The sequence below is a fragment of the Daldinia loculata genome (genome assembly GCF_022478755.1).
Source record: "Daldinia loculata strain CBS 113971 unplaced genomic scaffold F4817scaffold_1, whole genome shotgun sequence".
Classification (NCBI taxonomy): domain Eukaryota; kingdom Fungi; phylum Ascomycota; class Sordariomycetes; order Xylariales; family Hypoxylaceae; genus Daldinia; species Daldinia loculata.
Genome location: NW_026054855.1, coordinates 616,906 through 634,615, shown reverse-complemented (window position 1 = coordinate 634,615; position 17,710 = coordinate 616,906). Strand labels below are relative to the sequence as shown.

At 48.6% G+C, this 17,710-nt stretch overlaps 4 protein-coding genes across 4 annotated transcripts; 1 reads left to right on the top strand and 3 right to left on the bottom strand.

Annotated features, from left to right (window-relative positions):
* Positions 1-263: 263 nt before the first annotated feature.
* F4817DRAFT_363084 (uncharacterized protein) lies at positions 264-2,097 on the bottom strand. Its single transcript, XM_049306605.1, has one exon. The coding sequence runs from the start codon at positions 1,849-1,851 to the stop codon at positions 460-462; it is 1,392 nt and encodes a 463-aa protein (XP_049163905.1). The 5' UTR covers positions 1,852-2,097; the 3' UTR covers positions 264-459.
* A 34-nt stretch (positions 2,098-2,131) lies between these two features.
* Positions 2,132-4,388, bottom strand: F4817DRAFT_322363 (phosphoglycerate mutase-like protein). The gene is made up of 3 exons (XM_049301390.1): positions 3,800-4,388; positions 3,284-3,739; positions 2,132-3,223 (listed from the first exon to the last, which is right to left on the bottom strand). The coding sequence occupies exons 1-3, from the start codon at positions 3,852-3,854 to the stop codon at positions 2,298-2,300; spliced, it is 1,437 nt and encodes a 478-aa protein (XP_049163904.1). The 5' UTR covers positions 3,855-4,388; the 3' UTR covers positions 2,132-2,297.
* Positions 4,389-4,623: 235 nt separating this feature from the next.
* F4817DRAFT_322361 (uncharacterized protein) lies at positions 4,624-6,055 on the top strand. Its single transcript, XM_049301389.1, has one exon. The coding sequence runs from the start codon at positions 5,141-5,143 to the stop codon at positions 5,810-5,812; it is 672 nt and encodes a 223-aa protein (XP_049163903.1). The 5' UTR covers positions 4,624-5,140; the 3' UTR covers positions 5,813-6,055.
* Positions 6,056-6,314: 259 nt separating this feature from the next.
* On the bottom strand, positions 6,315-13,359 carry F4817DRAFT_322359 (uncharacterized protein). The gene is made up of 2 exons (XM_049301388.1): positions 6,943-13,359; positions 6,315-6,882 (listed from the first exon to the last, which is right to left on the bottom strand). Exons 1-2 carry the CDS (start codon positions 12,913-12,915, stop codon positions 6,664-6,666), a joined length of 6,192 nt encoding a protein of 2,063 aa, XP_049163902.1. The 5' UTR covers positions 12,916-13,359; the 3' UTR covers positions 6,315-6,663.
* Positions 13,360-17,710: the final 4,351 nt, after the last annotated feature.

Here is a 17,710-nt window from a genome sequence, read left to right as displayed (position 1 = left end):
TTAATAAATGGTTTTTGGATATATGCGCTCTTTTTATTGAATATTAAAGCTTTTGGCGTGGTAGGCTGTTAATTTGACATAAGTAAGTAAGTAAAAGATAGTCGTTGTGGTGATATAGTCTTGGAAAGGGGCTCTTAGGTAAAAGGGGTTGCTAAAAAGCTGGTAATATTTAAAAGATAAAATAGCCGGATAGTAATATAGTGACTAACAAATCGACCAGTGAATCTTCACTGCAGGGCGTATTGATGTTTATATAGTGTATAGTTTATATTAGGTACCTAAGTAGGTACGTAAACTATTTATAACTGGATAATATAATCACTTTGCTTTCAGTATAGACAAGACTACCTAACAAATACGCTGATATAGACCCAAGAATAGGTACCTTTTACCGCACCAACCTAACTACCTAACTAACCACCTTGCTATTTAGATCCAAGCCCCCAAACCCCCAAACCCCTAAACCCTCCTCCCCTGCCCCCTCCGCCCACCCACATCCCTCCCAGTCCCAGGCCCAACGCCAAACCAGATCTCCCTAGACCTATTTGCGCCTTTCCACAGCGGCTGCGCGGATATACGCTGTTGAGCGGTATCGACTTGTGTGTTGCTGCTGTTTCTGCTGCGTGTGGCGATAGTAGTAGTAGTAGTGGTGGTGGTGGTAGCGGTGGTGTTATAACCCCCCGTTCCGCGACGAGAAGATTTCTGCGGGAGGGGCGAAGAGGAGGAAGGAGGCGGTGGTGGTGGTGGTGGTGTCTGACGGCGGTCTGCTCTCTGGCGCGATTGCTGCGCTGCGATATATGAGGGCGCTAGATGTGCTACGTGGTTGATGTGGAAGGGTCTTGGGCTGGGACTCTTGGATGGTAATAATGGTGGTAATAATGGTGGTAGTGGTAGTGGTAGTGTTGATGCGGCCGGCGCATCATCATCGTTGCTAGGCACGACTTCTTCCGTGTCTTCCCCCCTGAGCTGTCGTAGTCTTTCCTCGAGGAGTCTGGCCTGCTGCTCTCCGAGGAGTTCCTCGAGTAGACTCTCTGCGATCTGGTGTGCGGTGTTATTACTATTATCGTTATTGTTGACCTCCTGGTGCTCTTGAGCTTGGTTGTTAGCGGGAGTGGCTTCTCCGAGTTTGGCTAGTTCACCACCCAGGTTAGGGTACTGGACTGGCTCGCCCTCGCCAACTTGCTGCTGCTGCTGCTGTTGCTGTTGCGGCTTCTCAGCTTGATCCATTTCCGCCTCGAAGGTATCCAGTTGCTTCCTCTCCACCCCCGAGGCAGGATACACCGCAGCGCCAGCACGCCCCAAGAAATCCCCCACCCGTTTGCGCACGCGGTATACTCGATTCCGCCACTGACTCATCGGCCCTAGAACATCACTACCTTGTTGTGCTGGTGCATCCCGCTCGTCCTGGGCCCTAGGCGAAACCACTCCATTATCGAGATTAAGCAGACGATCCAACGTGTTTCGTCTCTGCTTCTGTCTTGCCTCCTCCACGCTCCTCGCCTTCGGCCTCTGTACATTCGGCCTATGGCGATGAAGCGCACCAGATCGCTTAACCTGGATAAAGCTATCCTTGTGTTTCTCCAGCCACGAAGTAGACGATTCTTCCGCCGGTGGCACATCCGATTTGTGGCCGCTGTCCTGCGGCTCCTTGAGCTGACTAGCAGCTATATTGAAATTGGTCACATGTGGAGTTCCGGACTGTACGTCTTTCTGTTCCGTCACTGATTTCTCCATCGATGTAGGGTTTAAATACTCTGTCCAGATATTGGGTTCGGCACATATGAGGCCATGATGCATCCATGGTTGGCTGTACAGCTTGTTATGTAAAAAATGCCACCACTGCTCAGCCATGATGAAAGGTATAAGAGTTAGAGAAGCGAAAAGTTAAAATTTTGATCGTAGAATATTCGAATGGGAGTCCTGGTAGAAACCAGGGGTTTCTACGAGAAGTGAGCTGGGTGTCTTAAAAGTCTAGGAGCCATGGATTGCATAGGAAGGTATTCAGATTCGTAGCTTTGTTCTTTGCATCCTGGCGCTTGTGGACATGGATGACAAAGGGGACATGTCAATGACTGCAAGTTACTTAGCCCATAACCACGACAATGGTAATATCTAATATTGAAAAGATGACGGCACATTTATTTCAAGATAATAGGGGCCCATAAAGAACAAAGACATTATATTGTAGACGCTTCATTGGGCCATTCTATTCGATATATGCGCTAGTCATAAAGGGTATCACCAATATGAAAATGAGTAACACATACTATGAAACCGATCAAAGCCTCCTTCAAAGCCTAGTATACGCTTCCTCGAATACTCCTATCCTCTTGCTCAGCCTTATCTAGGTCCTCGGCCTCGTCGCCGCCGTCCGATCCTTGGTCGGAGTTGTTAGGCGCATCGCCAAGCCTATTTGCGTGCGCGTGACGGGTAGTTGAGGGCTCTCTGCCATGAGTTATTAGCCCATTCCTCTCCCCGTTCTTAACACGCGCGGCCTTGGCGGCGAGACGTTCGCGAGCGTCGTTCTCTGAAACTTCTTCTTCGCTAGCATGTCCTGAGTAAGTACCTCCGAAGTCGCGACCGAGGTGGAGGAATGTCGACTTCTGAGGAGTTTTGAGCGCGTTGCGCAGCCGATCATCTATCGTTATGAATGACGGCGTTCCGTCTGGCGAGGAAACAACCTCTTCTTGAGCCTTAGTAACGTCGATATGCGGAAGGGCTCTACTGCGAGGATCATCCGAGTCATCATCGGAATTGTTTGGGCCTTGAATTCTCTTAGCTGGGCTTCTTCGGCTGGCTATAGTGCCATTAACCTCTGGAACAGTATGAGTGAGAGCATGCTTAGCACTGTTTTCGTCGTGTTGCCGTAGCTCAGCCAAATCACCGCGTATCTTAAAAGTCTTGCCGTGATTACAGCCTTGAGGACAACCACCCCACTTGCGTGGCAGAGCAGGGGTGTGGTTATGTTTCTCAGCCTTGCTAGGTTCCTTCTCCTTCCCGGTATCAGCTAATTCTTTATCCTCCTTGGCCTTGATGGCAGCTCGTTCGCGTCGTAGTTCAGACCACGTCCGGAGTTTGTTCTCGAGGTCATATTTGCCGCTGTCTATCTGTTTCTTCATGATGAGAAACTCGCAGTGGTTCACGTTGCGCAGGTCTTCAAAATACTCGACGGAGAAATGATACCACTTCATCAAAAAAACGCGAGACATGAGACCGTGGGTGACTAATTTCAAGGTTAGCGGCGAGATCAGTTTATTAATATTATATTGAAATGGTTGCATACCTAGAACGCAGACGCTGGCGAAGTCGTCCTCTCCGAACTGACGCCACAAGCTCTCGTTGAAACCTGAGACACGATCATAAGCATCGGCAGCGCTCTCGCCGTTAGGAATACGGTAGAAGAAATGGCCGTAATCGGCACGTTCTTGCCACATGCGTTCCATCTCGGCACTACACGGCTGAAAGTTTCCAAAGTCCTGCTCACGCAACCGTGGCTCCTCGTATACCTTCATATTGCTTCTCTTAAAAGGCGATGGGTCGGGATCGTCTGACGTTAGGGTTTCTAAAATACCCTCGGTCGTTTCTCTCGTCCGTCGGTACGGAGAGGTATAGAATTGGAGGGTGTCGTCTGGACGGAGTAGGGCTCGTAATCGACGACCGGCGTCGCGGGCTTGCTGCCATCCGTCTTGGGTCAACTTGACTCTATGATCGGGGATGGTCTGGTGGATCTCGCGGTTTTCTATAGTTGTAGCTGTCAGTATTGGGTTTGGCAAGTATTTGGGCAGAGGTGGCGACATACTGTTGCCCTCAGACTGGGCATGTCTGATTAATATAATAAGTCTTGGGCGACCCATGATTGCTGATATAGTATCCTAGAGATATATAGTTTCCTACGATGGCCCTACAACGGTGCTATCCTCCAAGATAGCAAGGTAGATGTCGATTTGCTAGGTCGGGTATTAAAGAAGTTGAAGCTCGGTAGAGTCGACGACGGGGTTCCGTTCAGAAAGGCTAGGTTAGATATATATTTCTAGAGGTTTTGTGGCAAGTCACTCTATCGAGCGGACAGCGGGACAAGTTTGATTCTTGGACTAAGTCAAATGATTTGAAATCATGGATAATAATATACACTCTCGTATTTTAATTATTTCTCTCTCGCTCTCTTTGTAGCATCAGGCTGAGTTGAGGGAGTGAGATATAAAATGATAGGTTGCCGCTTGTAGACGTGGTTGTATGTGGTTGTTGTACAAGCTACTTTAAGAGTGGTATTGTAAGAATGTTAGGTATAATATAGCTTTTATAAATAATAAAGTAGATTTTACCGGCTTAAGAAGGGTCGAAGTAGGAGGGAGCCAAGAATGCAAGTAGGGCCTTGACGCTTGTTTGACTCTGCACTATGTCAGGTAGGAACCGTGCATGGGTTTTGGTTGGAGGGGAAGAAAGCCTTTGAAACGAGCTGTCGGGACTTCCCTGTAAGCTGGAAATAGAGTGTGTTGATTGGTTAAAAGTTTAACCCCTCCATCTGACCGACCAATGGACCCGATTTCGGCTCCAGTATTGGGCTACCTTTTAGCACAATTGATGCAGGGGCCATCCGTGGAAGGTACACCCGGTGGGGTCACTTTTGAGGTTTGCTGGTGCCGGGCTGGCGTGGTATTACCATCCAAGTAATAGTTCCACTCTTTTTTTAATCTTTGCCGTGTAATCCGTAGCCTCATCGGCATCTTCCATCATAGGGTAAGCATCATTAAAATCACCTGTCATAATTTCAGCCTCGTGGTAAAACACGCTATCACAGCCGTTTTTCATATCAATCAACTACATCGGTGCCATTCCTTCTCGATCTAATCTGCCTCTTACACACTTGCCGACGCACCTAAGATCTCCTATTCCTTATCATTACTAGAAAAGGCGTTCGTGTCACGCCACCAACATACGACGCTGCTCTCCGAATCGCCAGAGCTTACCTCCCGCCGGAACCAACGACGGCAGAAGATAGGGAAGGAGGAGGGTCAGCGCCAATCGAACACGTAGCTAGTTAGCTAGCCAGGAACAAGCCAGATCACCCTGGCCTAGACTGATAGCATAGCTAAGAAGCAACCAAACCAGCACCCGGACCCGCGCGAAAAAAAAGGTCAAAATGTCAGGCGAGGGCCCCGAAAGCGTCCCGACATCCGCAGACCCGCGCTCCAAGCGTCCCACCAAGAAGCGCGCCCTAACGCCCGTCTCAGCCCAAGCCCACGTCGTAGAAGCGCTCTTCTCCAAGCCCGACCAAGAGATCCGGATCCCCGACGCGTCCGTCGCGTCGCGCAAGCGGGACCTGCCCCCCCCTCCCGAGATCGTGACCAACGTGCAAGGGTCAAGCGCGGGAGCCGGCTCGGGCGAGTTCCACGTGTACAAGGCGAGCCGGCGGCGCGAGTACGAGCGGCTGCGGCGCATGGACGAGGAGGTGTCGCAGGAGAAGGCCAAGGAGGAGTTTGAGAAGAGCAGGGAGGAGAGGGAGAAGCGCGACGACGAGAAGACTAGGAGGAATAGGGAGAAGCGCGAGAAGGCCAAGGCGAGGAAGGCTAAGGTTAAGAATGGTGGTGGTGGTGGTGGTTGGGGTGGGGGTGGTGCGGCGGAAAAGGGAGATGGTGGTAATAAACCTACTGTGACTACCACGCCGTCGTCAAAAGGTGTCAAGGCCAGGGCTGATGCGAAGAAGGATGACGTGGTAGAGACGGAGAAGAAGACGAGTGGTGAGACGCCCACGAAAGGGGATGACGATGCGCCGGTAGAGGAGCCGAAGGGCATCGTTATCGAGGAAGATTGAGGAGGAATAAGGTGTGAGGGATTGGAATTAATATATACCTAGATACCCAACCAATCAATAATCTCAAGTGAGAAAAGGAGGTAAAAAGTTAGAGGAAAGCTCTGCGTTGCTTCAACAATTAGCATCACACGACCTACGCATACCAGTATAATTGTATTCTAGCATTGTAGCATCACTTGTAATGATCAAAAATCAAAATAAGATAATAATCCTCCGGTATCATGATTGGTATCGAATTGATAACTATGCCCACACAATTGAAACTTAAGTGATATCGCTCCCATCAGGCTACCCTACCCATAAATAAATAAAAAAAGGACATGCAAATCCTGAACTCCTTTATCGGATGAACATCTCGTCAAGAAGAACGAGCGGCTGGGAAGTCTCCCCTTCTGCCAGCCATTCCTGGAAAGCCGTTTCTAGCTAAACCAACAAACCGCTTTTTCCTCCTCTATCAAACGTACCGTTGTAAAGCCGTTAAGTCATGAATGATGAATGATGAATGATGAATGATGAATGATGAATGCTGCCGGACGGGTTTGGCCGTCTCGACTGATGGCCGGCCTGCATTTGTACAAATTCCTCCTAGTAGAGCGTCGCAGATCCCGTAACCGTATGTGAACCTTGGGTCTTGGCCTATGCTCTACCCTATCCTAGTGGTACACGCCCCGTTCAGCAGAAAATACAAAATATTTTAAAATCTCCAACCTCGACCACCCGATGATGTAATCGTGGTATACAACGCTGTCCCTTTTTAAAAACTCTATCTCCTGGGAACGCCATGCAGATGCATCCACCATGTCTTGAAAGCAGCGATTGCTAAGGACCAACTGTCCGCCGACGGCAGAGGATCAGAAGAATTTCGACATCGCCGTGCTAAGGTCAACGAAGTCGACCGGTTTCGTCACATAATCGCTAAAGCCAGCCGCTGCGCACTTCTCTTGTACGTCCGACATGACATTCGCCGACAGGGCGATGATAGGTAACTTCCGATAGTTGGTCTGCGCCTCCCATTGTCGAATCTCCCGGCAAGCCTGGTAGCCATCTTTACGCGGCATATGAAGGTCGCACTGTCACACAATAGTCAGCTTGCTGTCACATCGAACTGGTATCATGCATGTTAAACTCACCAATATTAGAGAGTAGTGATTTGGCGGGTGTGCGAACACCTTCTCGGTACACTCAACGCCGTCCGCGGCAATTTCCGCCTCGATGCCCACTTTGTTGAGATATCTGACCAGTACTTTTTGGTTGACCGGGTTGTCTTCGACAAGAAGCACCTTGTACCCCTTATTACCAATCCGCTTCTCCACGTCCAAATAGCTTTGTTTCTGACTCTCCACCATTTGTGCAGCGCTGGAACGGTTCAAATCCACACTCAGGTCCCGCTCTCTCCCTGGATCGAAAATTACCGCAAACCGGGATGGCTTCACGGGTTTATATACAAACATCATTCGTTTTTCTTCCAAAAGCTTCTGGTGCTCAGGATCTGATGCTAGCCTAAGAACTGCCTGTCTCTGAACAGAGTCCGTCAAGACTAGGACCGACGTCTTACCGCCAGAGCTTGCGATTATTTTATCAATAACTCCTATAATCTCTTCGGCCGAGGGTAGATTAAGAACAACATGGGTAAAGGTAACAGATTCGTGTCCGCCGATCACCTCTTCAGCCTCCGCCACGCTTGCCATTGCCGTTATTTGGTGTGGAACGTCTTTTGGCAACGTCATTTCGATGTGATTCGTCGTAGCTTCCCTGCTATATTTTTGAGGGCAGATGATGAGGATCGAATACATTGGCGGGCGGAATTGTGCCAACCCTATGGGGAATTTAGACCCATCCGGAGTAGGTACTATTTGAGGTGACATCTTTCTTAAAGGCATCTCTAATTTCATCTGGGAAAGATCTTGTCCACTGGCTTTTGCGGCTTCACTGAAGTGCGCGAGACCAACATTAACTGACGAAATCGATGATCTTGTAGTAGTTAGACTACGAACGGACTGAACCGAAGGATCCGAGCTGGCAGATGACTCGGGGGCAACAGGCGATGTAATATCGGCATCTAAGCTGGGACTAGCAGTCGGAGCGGACTCCATCGTTCTCTGTAACAGAAGAGGCTTAATCAAATGCGTTGGCTTCTCTTCCGCTGGAGATCGTACAGACGCAGTCATTGGTGGAGTACTGGCCACGTGAGGATGGTCATCGGCGCTTGGTAAACCAAACTCGGCGGTGAATGTGAACGTCGAACCCTTCCCGGGTACAGCACTGCCGTCCATTTTCCCTCCGTGAAGCTCTACAAGCTGTCTTGAAATTACGAGGCCCAGCCCACTGCCGCCATGTTGTCGGGTGCTGCTTCCATCAATTTGACTAAAGGGTTTAAATATAAGTTCGGCTTCTTCTTTGGAAAAGCCTCGGCCAGTGTCGATGATGGAGAACTCAAGCATGATCTGGTTCTCGGAAAGATTGGCCGCGCTGCTGGAGTAGACCCTACACCGGCTGAAGACCTCTCCGACGCTGGTAAACTTGATAGCGTTGCCTATGACATTAAGAAGCACTTGTCGAATTCGAACCCTATCGCCTTTAACCCAAGAAGGTACATTTTCCTCTACGATATAGTTAAGTTCGAGCCGCTTCGCGATCGCCATTGTCGACACCAATTCGTTGACATCCTCAATGAGGGATCTAGTGTGAAACCATTCGAAACTTAACTTCATCATGCCGGCATCAACCTTAGACAAGTCCAGTATGTCGTTTATAATCATGAGAAGACTGTTGGCGCTTGTCTGGATCGTATTTGTATAATCTCTCTGCTCTTCGTTAAGCGTTGTGTCCTGTAGAAAGCTCACCATTCCAGAGATACCAATGAGCGGCGTGCGAATCTCATGGGACATATTGCTCAGGAATCTGCCCTTAGATTCCATGGCCTCCTTTAACTTCTCCTCCAACAGCTTGTGATCGTTAATATCGGTCGCCGAGCCGAAGTAGGAACTCGCGGCACTGCCGAAACCAACGTCGTCGATTTCCACACATCTAATCAAATGCCATCGGTATTCACCGGACTTAGATCTAAGTCGCACCTCGGTCGTGTAAGAAAGCCGCCCGTTGCTATCTGTCGCAACTTTGAGAATTCCTTGCTTAAAAAGATCCCCTAGATCTGCTGTGACAAATTCACGAGCCGAGCTGAAACTGTTTTTTCGAGACGGACCCCGGCTGCCCATTGGTACGCCTGTGGGTATCGGATTGTGCTCCGTCGACGTAGGATCTCGAGAAGGTGGATCGGGCGTACTCTCTCTATCGGAGAACTCCGCTGTTGAGCGCTCTACCGGTAGTCGACACTTCGCCAAATCGTCCGGATGTACAAAATCTATGAATCCTAATCCTAACGCATCCTCCTCGCTCTGGCCGGTGTAAGATAGCCATTGTTCGTTCGCGAATGTGATCCCGTCATTTTCAGTTGCGGTAAATATTATCTGCGGAATCAAGTTTGCTAAAAGACGGTGTTTCGCTTCCGAGACTTCAATCTCCTGTTGACGCAGTGCCATTAGCTCGGCAACTTTCTGATCATGGATATCCATGTAGGAGCCGATGAATTGTACTATAACCCCTCGCCTATCACGAGAGGCTACCGCACGAGCTTGGTGCCATCGATACGCACCGTCAAAGCGACGAAGGCGGACGGTATGGGCGAATTGGTCGCCCGACCGAAGGGAATGTGTCCACGCGCGCATGTATTCCTCACGATCCTCCGGGTGTAAACTCCCCCAAGGATCCGCGACCAAGTCTGCAAGAGTCTGGCCTCTATAAGTTAAATATCTACTATTAACCCAAACAATCTCCCCGTGCACCGGCAATGCAACAAATACGTGCACCGGTAGTAAGTCCAGCATAAGTCCTTTTAGTCGGTCCGAAGGCGGGAGCATAGTTACATGCGGCGCGGACGCAGACGCAGATCGAATCGGCGTTGTGCACTGTGACGTGGGTTTTGTGAGCAGAGACGTGCTAGGCGGTAAGGACTGAAAGGTTGCCGAGAAGTCGCCGCCGTACGAGTGTAGCATAGTATGCTTATGACCGCTAGATGATATGCTCTGACCAGACAACCGCTTCCGACCGTCGTCGATATCCGACCGTAATTGCTGACTTTCCGTACCAATATTAACATCGGAAAAGTCCTTCGACGTGGGCCTTGGCCTTGATATTTGATTGATCACTACCTCATCGAAAGGATCAACATTACGGGATATAATATCCGAGCCTTCGGCTTCCTTCTCAATTGAGCTCAGGTCTTGCTGGTGTTGAAGAAGGCTTCCTGATCGTCTAAGCTGCTTACCAAAGGTAAGGCCGCCTTCCTTATTACCGAATCGAGGAACACGCTGAGTTAACGATCCTGGAGTTGGTGGCTCTGCGGGAGTCCCTCCGTTTCTAGGGACCGAACTAAAATAGCTGTCGCCTCCCGGCTGGCCGGGGCTGGTACCGGCAGTTCGCCTCTCAACAACCAATCCAAAAGAGCCGGAGTCCCAGAGCGGAGTCCCACTAGGTGAGGCGTTGATACTTCTTGATGGACCAGAGTATTCGCTAGGGCTAGTAAGGCTTCCAGTAACCGACCGCAGAGACACATCTTCAGGCGTCGCAGCATTAAAATGAGCGAGCATAGTAGGGTCCACTACTGGTCGTCCATCAGGGCCAATGGCACCAAAGCCACTAGTAGAGGGTCGTTTCCGATGAAGGCCCATTACTTCTGTCTCGAGAGTTGAATAGTGTCGACAAAGGGAGAAAGTTGCCGCTAAATGAGGTGCCAGGTGTTCAAGAGAGTGGCGCAAGTTGGAGGGATAGGGTATAATAGGGGTTAAGATCGACAATATCGCAATAGGCAGATGTTTGTTCTTGGCTAATTCCTCGGTAGATGGGCGCTCATGTAACATGGCAGAATCTACACCCGGCTCGGTATGGCCCCGCTGAGAAGCCTTCTGTTCTAACGCAGAGGGGTCCAACTTGAATTTTGGGGGAGGTTTTGAAAGGAGAACGTGGTTAAGTGGGACATGGAGAACAGTCCAAGAGTTATCGATACCGATAGTCTCGGGGGGTTGTGTCGATGAATAGTCCTGTGGACTCGGTCCAGGGTTGAACGACTCTTCATCAACTACAGCGTCTGTGAAAAAGGGATTTTCCGAGGGATCGGCTCGGACGGCGGGTGAGGGTGCTGGGGATTGAGACCATGGCGACGGAGGTGCTTGTTCATATTCTTCGTACTTCGGAGTAGGAGGTCGTGGTGGAATATCATCTAAGGCTGAGAATAAACTAGGAAGTTTTTTATCTGTCGATAGCGATTTAAAATTTCGGTTTAGAGATCGAGGTGCGCTCGCATTTGCCAGCAATGAAGATAATTTCGTCTGGGACTCGGTCCTTGTAGGCTTTCTTGCCAACTTCCGAGACTCTTCCGATGGGACGGCTTTGGTACTCTTAGGCTGCTGTTGTTTCTCTTCAGAGGTTGGATCGAGATAGGGGTAGGTGCGAGTTAGAGCAATCACTTTGCCTCGCTCAACAACTCGAGTGATACCGTTATGATCAATAAGCGGATCTGCTTCAAAATCAAGGCCTTGCAACACCGGGAGGAGACGACCTTTGATATCTCGCTTAGGCTCTAGCTTCGCTTCCCATGTCGGAACGGGCTGCTGCTCTTCGATAGCATCGTGCTCCTCTAATGCCTGTCTGTTCAACGTAGGAAGAGGCGAGGTTGGATCATACTTGTCACCACTTGGATAATAACTCTTGCTCCTTTTGACCTGACTCGGTCGCTGAGAACTTGAGCTAGAGGCTTGATCCTTGTCCATCTCTCCAGTATCCTTTTTATCTTCATAAGCTGTAAAAGAGTGACGGTTTTGAATCACCGGACGTTTGGGCCTATCATCCTTTGGAGGTCCTTCGTAACCCGGTACAGACTCGGACTGGTCGTCTACGCTCTTGGCGAAAAGACTAGTCCCTTTCGCGATGTATCCCATACTTAAGTCATCTTCTTCTAAAGCGTTATAAGTGGCTTTTTGTCCCCAAGGTACATTCTCAACATCTGTCGGGTCAGCTGGAATAGAAAGAGTTACCCTCTCGGCCTTATAATATCCAGTCATAATCTGGACAACGGTATTCCACCAAGCCTCCAAGCCAGGTTCCGCCGAGAGCATCAAAGTTAAGTCATAAAGATTAGGTGTAGGAAAGTCAAGACTCGAGGACTTAGTACTAACTCCGGTGGGTAAAAAAGTCATTGCAGAGGCCGGGGACGAGGGGTCCGACCTTAACTGGTCATGTAGCACAAAGCTACCAAACTGTGCGCCGGCAGCATTCACGACTCCAGTTTGAGACTGCTGAGCAAGAACATTGTGTAGGTAAGTCGAGGTGAAATTAGGGGTACCCATGCGTGGAAAGGGGTATGACGGCGTCCGAGCCGTGAAGCTAGGGGTCATACCACCGCGGACTGTCCTGTTAGACTCGCTCGAAGCAGTCGGAGCGTCAGAACTATTTGTCGGCGAAGGTGTCGTGCTAGACTCTTCCTTAATAGGTGAGATTCGTGTCTTCTCCGATACATTTCTCGAAGGCGAGGGGGAGCCTCGAACCGCGTATTCCCGACGTTCCATTTCCCTCGCAAGCCGCGCCCGGTACTCGGTAATAGACCGTTTATTTTCTAAGATCTTGGACGAAGTCTCTGCAATGCTAGCATCCCTATCTTTACTCCTCGCGCCCGTGCCAACTCCTGTAGTTCCTCGCCGCAGTTCATCATTTTCCAATTGCACATCTCCGGCGACGGACGGGGATTTCCCAATACCGACCGCGTCTAATCCACCACTACCACCTCGCAAATTAATGTGGTCTACACTTGAGGAAGCGAGAGTTAGCCAGGGTGCATCGGGATTTGTTGGCCCTACCGCGCTGGCTGGCGAGTTTCGCATGGAATCGGAAATATCTTCAGAGAAACTAGTCCCAGTAGGACTACTCTGCTTCTCGATATTCAATGGTTCAAGGACATTAGTGTCATAGCTAGAGGAAGAGGAAGAGGAGGGCGACAGCGTGATGAGGTTACGTGGTTCGTCCGGGGTTGAGTAGTGGTGATGGGGTGGCATTCCTCGTTTACGGCGCCCCCATGCGGCAGTATCGGGGACGGATCTCACTACGTGCTCGTGATCTCGGCATTCGCTCCGTCCAATCCAAGAGATATTCGTCGATAGAGGAAACTAGACAGCATAGGTTGGAGAATAGGTGTTTGAATTGCCGTATGTTGGTTGGGTGACAGTAACAGTGAGGAATAAGGATGTGATTCTTTTTCGGCTAGGACAGATCAAAACCGGTAAGTGGCATTGCCTTGTGTCGATTGCAAGGCTCATCGCTAGTCAGCGGCCGGTTGGGTCACTACCTACGTCAGACAGTGTTCTCGCTAGCAATTGATACGGTTCTATCTTCGATTCGGGAACGATGGTGGCGTGTAAGCTGAATATAGCGTTATGACATATGTATGTCAAATAAGTCAAATAGGTCAAATAGGTCAAATAGGTCAAATAGGTCAAATAAGCTACTTAAGGTGCTAGGGGCGGCGACAACGACCTAAAAATGTCATCCCGATTAATTTTGGTTTTCTTACTTCAGCTCGGTTACAATGGTGTTAAAACGGTGTTTTAGGGTAGGCGAGTCAAGAGGAAATAATTAGTAGCAAAGCAATAACGGTGGTGCTCGCCATTCCCACTGGCAGACTGGCTAAACTGCAGCAACTGCAACAACATCAGGCGGAAGGGGGGAAGGGAGAGAGCTTGAAAGTTGCATCGGTACATCCATAACGGGTACACTAAAAAATTAAAAGACAGGCATGAGGTTTGACTGGTTAGGGACTGGTTAGGGGACAAGGCAGGTGGGTTGTATGTCCACGTTCATAATTGCATTTCTTGGACTCTTTCTACCCAATCAAGACAGACGACGCTACGAAAAGTACCCTTAGCAGTACATACCTAGGTACCTTAGTAGCTTAGCAGTACCCTTAGCAGTACCCTTAACAGGGTTACGGCGCAATGGTAATCTGTTTCCCCGCCCAGCCGAGGGAAGCCAATTCTTCCAACTCTCGCATGGCCTTGGATCTTCAATTCTTCATTTACAGCCCACAGCCCCGAACCCTGAAAAAAACACAATCCCATTTAACCACTTGACAACGGCACCCACTATTACCTCTCAGCTGCGCAGTTGACTAGCCCTCCATCCTCTCATGTGACCTCGCCTCGTCACAAATTTGCGAGCTGCCAGGTTGCGTTGTCAAATAGCTCCGAGCGAGGTAGCGGATATTAAAAAGACTTTATTTATTTATAAACCCGCACGCGTGAGGGAGACAATTTCCCCTACTTGAGGTACGAAGTGAAGTAATTTGATGATATATCTGTTATCATAAATAAATACAAGCCAACGTGACCTCGACATACTACGTATCGACGCAAGATTGTGTCATTCAAGTGTCAATAATTCGTCCCTTTGTCGATAAGAAATAATGAGCGGTCAAGCGCGAGTACATATATAAATAATAAAAAAGTCACATCCATACGTTAGGTAAATAGGGGGTGGGGGGTTGGAGTCTTGAACGGACGAATGCTTTCATGATCTTCCCGACCCTAGCCCTCGTTGACCCAACCTTCTAGTTATAGTAGATGCAACTATTAATAACTACTACGCACGTAGCCATGCAGGTAGTTCTGCTAGTCTTTTTTTAAGAGGTGAGGCAAAAGAGGAGGGGGTGGTAGATTTTGATAGTCCTGTCACTCAACAAGTATTGAGGCTTTCCCATCTTTTCAAATGAAGTTGTTCAATCGACTTGATACGGTAAAGTTGAAAGAAAGGGACATAGCGAGCTTATTCTCCAAATGGTAGATGCAATGCAAGGTCGGTAGGAAAATACATGTACATGAGTACCTATTTAGGGTAGTACGAACATGAGCCAAGTGCGTCATTGCATTGTGTACGTCATCTCACTTGCATGGAATTTTATAATTTGTTGCACGGTTGTTAGCTGCCGGATGAGATTGTCCGTCGGGAATGTTGTTGTTAAATATTAAATAATGTTGAAGGTTCTTTTTTTGGTTACTGGCACTATGTACAACCAAGCTGTCGTTCCAATACGATTAAAATGGTCGTGCTGCCGATCCCGATGGAGTAGGGTGCTCGCAATTGCAAATTTCCTAACCCAGATTTCGATATTCTACGTACCCGTGCCATAACGTAGCGCAAATCGGATGGAGTGGCTGAGTGATAAAAATAACGACAGCTCAGAATAATAAGATGCTTCTCGAAAATACTTCGTAAAGGTTATGTTAGTATGATAACACCGTATTCCTTAATTGCACCATCACAAAAATTGATTTACTCCCGTAATTCGGTTGTAAAACTTCTTCATATGCAGCTTACTGTATAGTCTGTCGTCTGTACTGTCTGTATGGTTTTTTGGAGAATTCGGCCCTCGTCTCAAACTCTCCAACTGTTTCATACCTTTGACGCACACAAAGGCATAACCTCGTCTGTGGAAAGTGTTTCAAGATGACGAAATATGTCTCATCTCGCGTGGCATCGCACATAACTCCATAACCTATCAATGATGCTGTGAACCGAAGCAATTTCCATCGTTATATCTAATAGAAGGGACCAGGGGCAATTGCAGAGGATGACTTACCTTGACAGCTTGTCCACTTAACAGGTACCTAGATAGGTAAGTATACAAACTCGGAGTTTGCGTAGTATACTAATAATCCGTCCCGGAGATTAAGGGTCCTCTCGTTTTCTATGTACATGCTCATGGACCAAGATGGATCAAGAGATTATATTTAGCGTCCAATGCCAAAAACACTGGCAAATACTAATAAACCATTGTCTCAGACCTCTCAGACAGATAACCCTGCGTAACCGGCATCGAAATCATGACGCTCACAAACAAGATATTCGGCCTTGGAATTTAATTTGGAGAAGGGAAATTCTTGATTAAAACCACTTAGACGTCTCTAACGCCTCCAAAAACTGTCATCATGCGGGAAACATTAAATGACCTAGCCAAGACATGATCACGATAAAGTATTACAGAAAATATGAAAATCGATATTAGTAATTATTTTTATCGGGGCGTCTGTACGATCCTCGAAACGAAGAGAATTGTGGCTTAAGTAGTACCTATATCCTGGAGTATTGTATGTATGTGAATATGGATATGGCTCTTAGCCCGACTTTTACTCCCTCGCGGAACACTTGCCGGCCAAGTCTTTTCTCGCTTGCGCCCCGGCAGTCTTTTTTGTGACTTACAGCTGAGAATAGCGTCTGCCCAAGGCCCACAGCCCACAGCAATTCTCTCTACATCCCAGCCACCTGGGATGGGAAGGACAATACCGCATGAATTAGGTCATTATCCACTTACTCGCCTACGGAGCACTAAAATAGGCTTTTCTTCTACACGGACAATACTCGGAGCGGTTTAGAGAAGCTCCCTAGGGCTGCTACTACGCTGTCCTTCGCGTGACCATCAGCTTCCCACGATCTGCTTCGTTGATATTCGATCAAATCGTAAGCTAATAGAAAGATGGTATGGCGTGAATTCTCATCGTTAAGCCTTTTTTACCTAGAGGTGGCACACACGATCTACGTTGTCTCACGCCGGTCTCTCGGAGGGTTGCTGAGAAATTTCACGCCGATCGTTTCCCCGTGATATACAGATAGGGAGATCAAAATCAACGGGAATACCTAAGCTTTTATTCGCTCCTATGTATTCCGATCCGCACTCGTCCTTCCGAGATAGTTAGACTGCATGTGCAGCACATGTGGAGGCCGAAAGCCATCACCAACGTCGCACGACATATCATTATGATTGAGTGGCTTACCCCTTATCGGTTGAGATCGTACTCCTGATGTGTAGCTTCGAGTGTCGCTACATATCCAATATGCTACAAGCCAATATCATGCCTAGGCAACGAAGTATGTCTGACAATATACACATCGGTGGTCTTGGAGGCAATACTCAACCCCTCAACGGATTAAGACTGGCTTCCCTCGAGGTCCAACAAGACTATTATTCATAGGGTAAGATGCCGAAATTATAACATGAAGTAGCCTACTCCTTGCAGGCCCTTCTAGGCAAGCCATTGACGTACCTACTTATGTGAGCCTTCTATTTCTACTGCTCTCTATGAGGGAAATTTCGTCCGCTGTAGTCACGGAACTGTGTCAGCCAGCCAGTCAGTCAATAAAGATTCTACATTGATACCCTCCTAAGCCCTTCCCATACGAGCTCAGCAGCGATACGCCATGAATCCTATGCACTACTGCTCAAGGCTTATGAAGTAGGGTTGCCTCGACATTGAAGGATTGTAAGAGAGTGGACTGATGAACACATGCCAACTCTTGTCAGGTGTCCCCCGACGTCGAAATAGTTCCGACAGGGCGTCAATACACAGCATACATTGGCCGTAGGACGCTTATGTATGTCTGGTCGGCGTATTCACGGCAAGTACGTTCCCTCAATCCAACTATACAAGGCTACGGGCGTCGACAGCGTGCAGAAGGCTATACAAGGATAGCAAGGCCATCTCTCCTAGGGCTTAGGAGCTGTGATACCATCGTCCCTGCGCAAGGTTACTGGTCTTTAATTGAAGCGGACGGGTCTCCGGTGACAAGGGAGAAGCTTCAATAATGTAGTGTTTGCTTTAGCTTTTCAGGGGTGCGAAGCGACATCCCAACCGTGGGTTGTTGGGTTCGGGAGACGTATTTACCGGGCTCGTATTTTCTTGGATTACGCAAATCCTACGTGATCATGTAGTGTCGTCGTGGTGTGGAAAGGATGAGAGGGTGATGTAGAAGGGTTGGAGCATGAACCTACAGAACTCAAAAATGAACATAGATATAGGTACG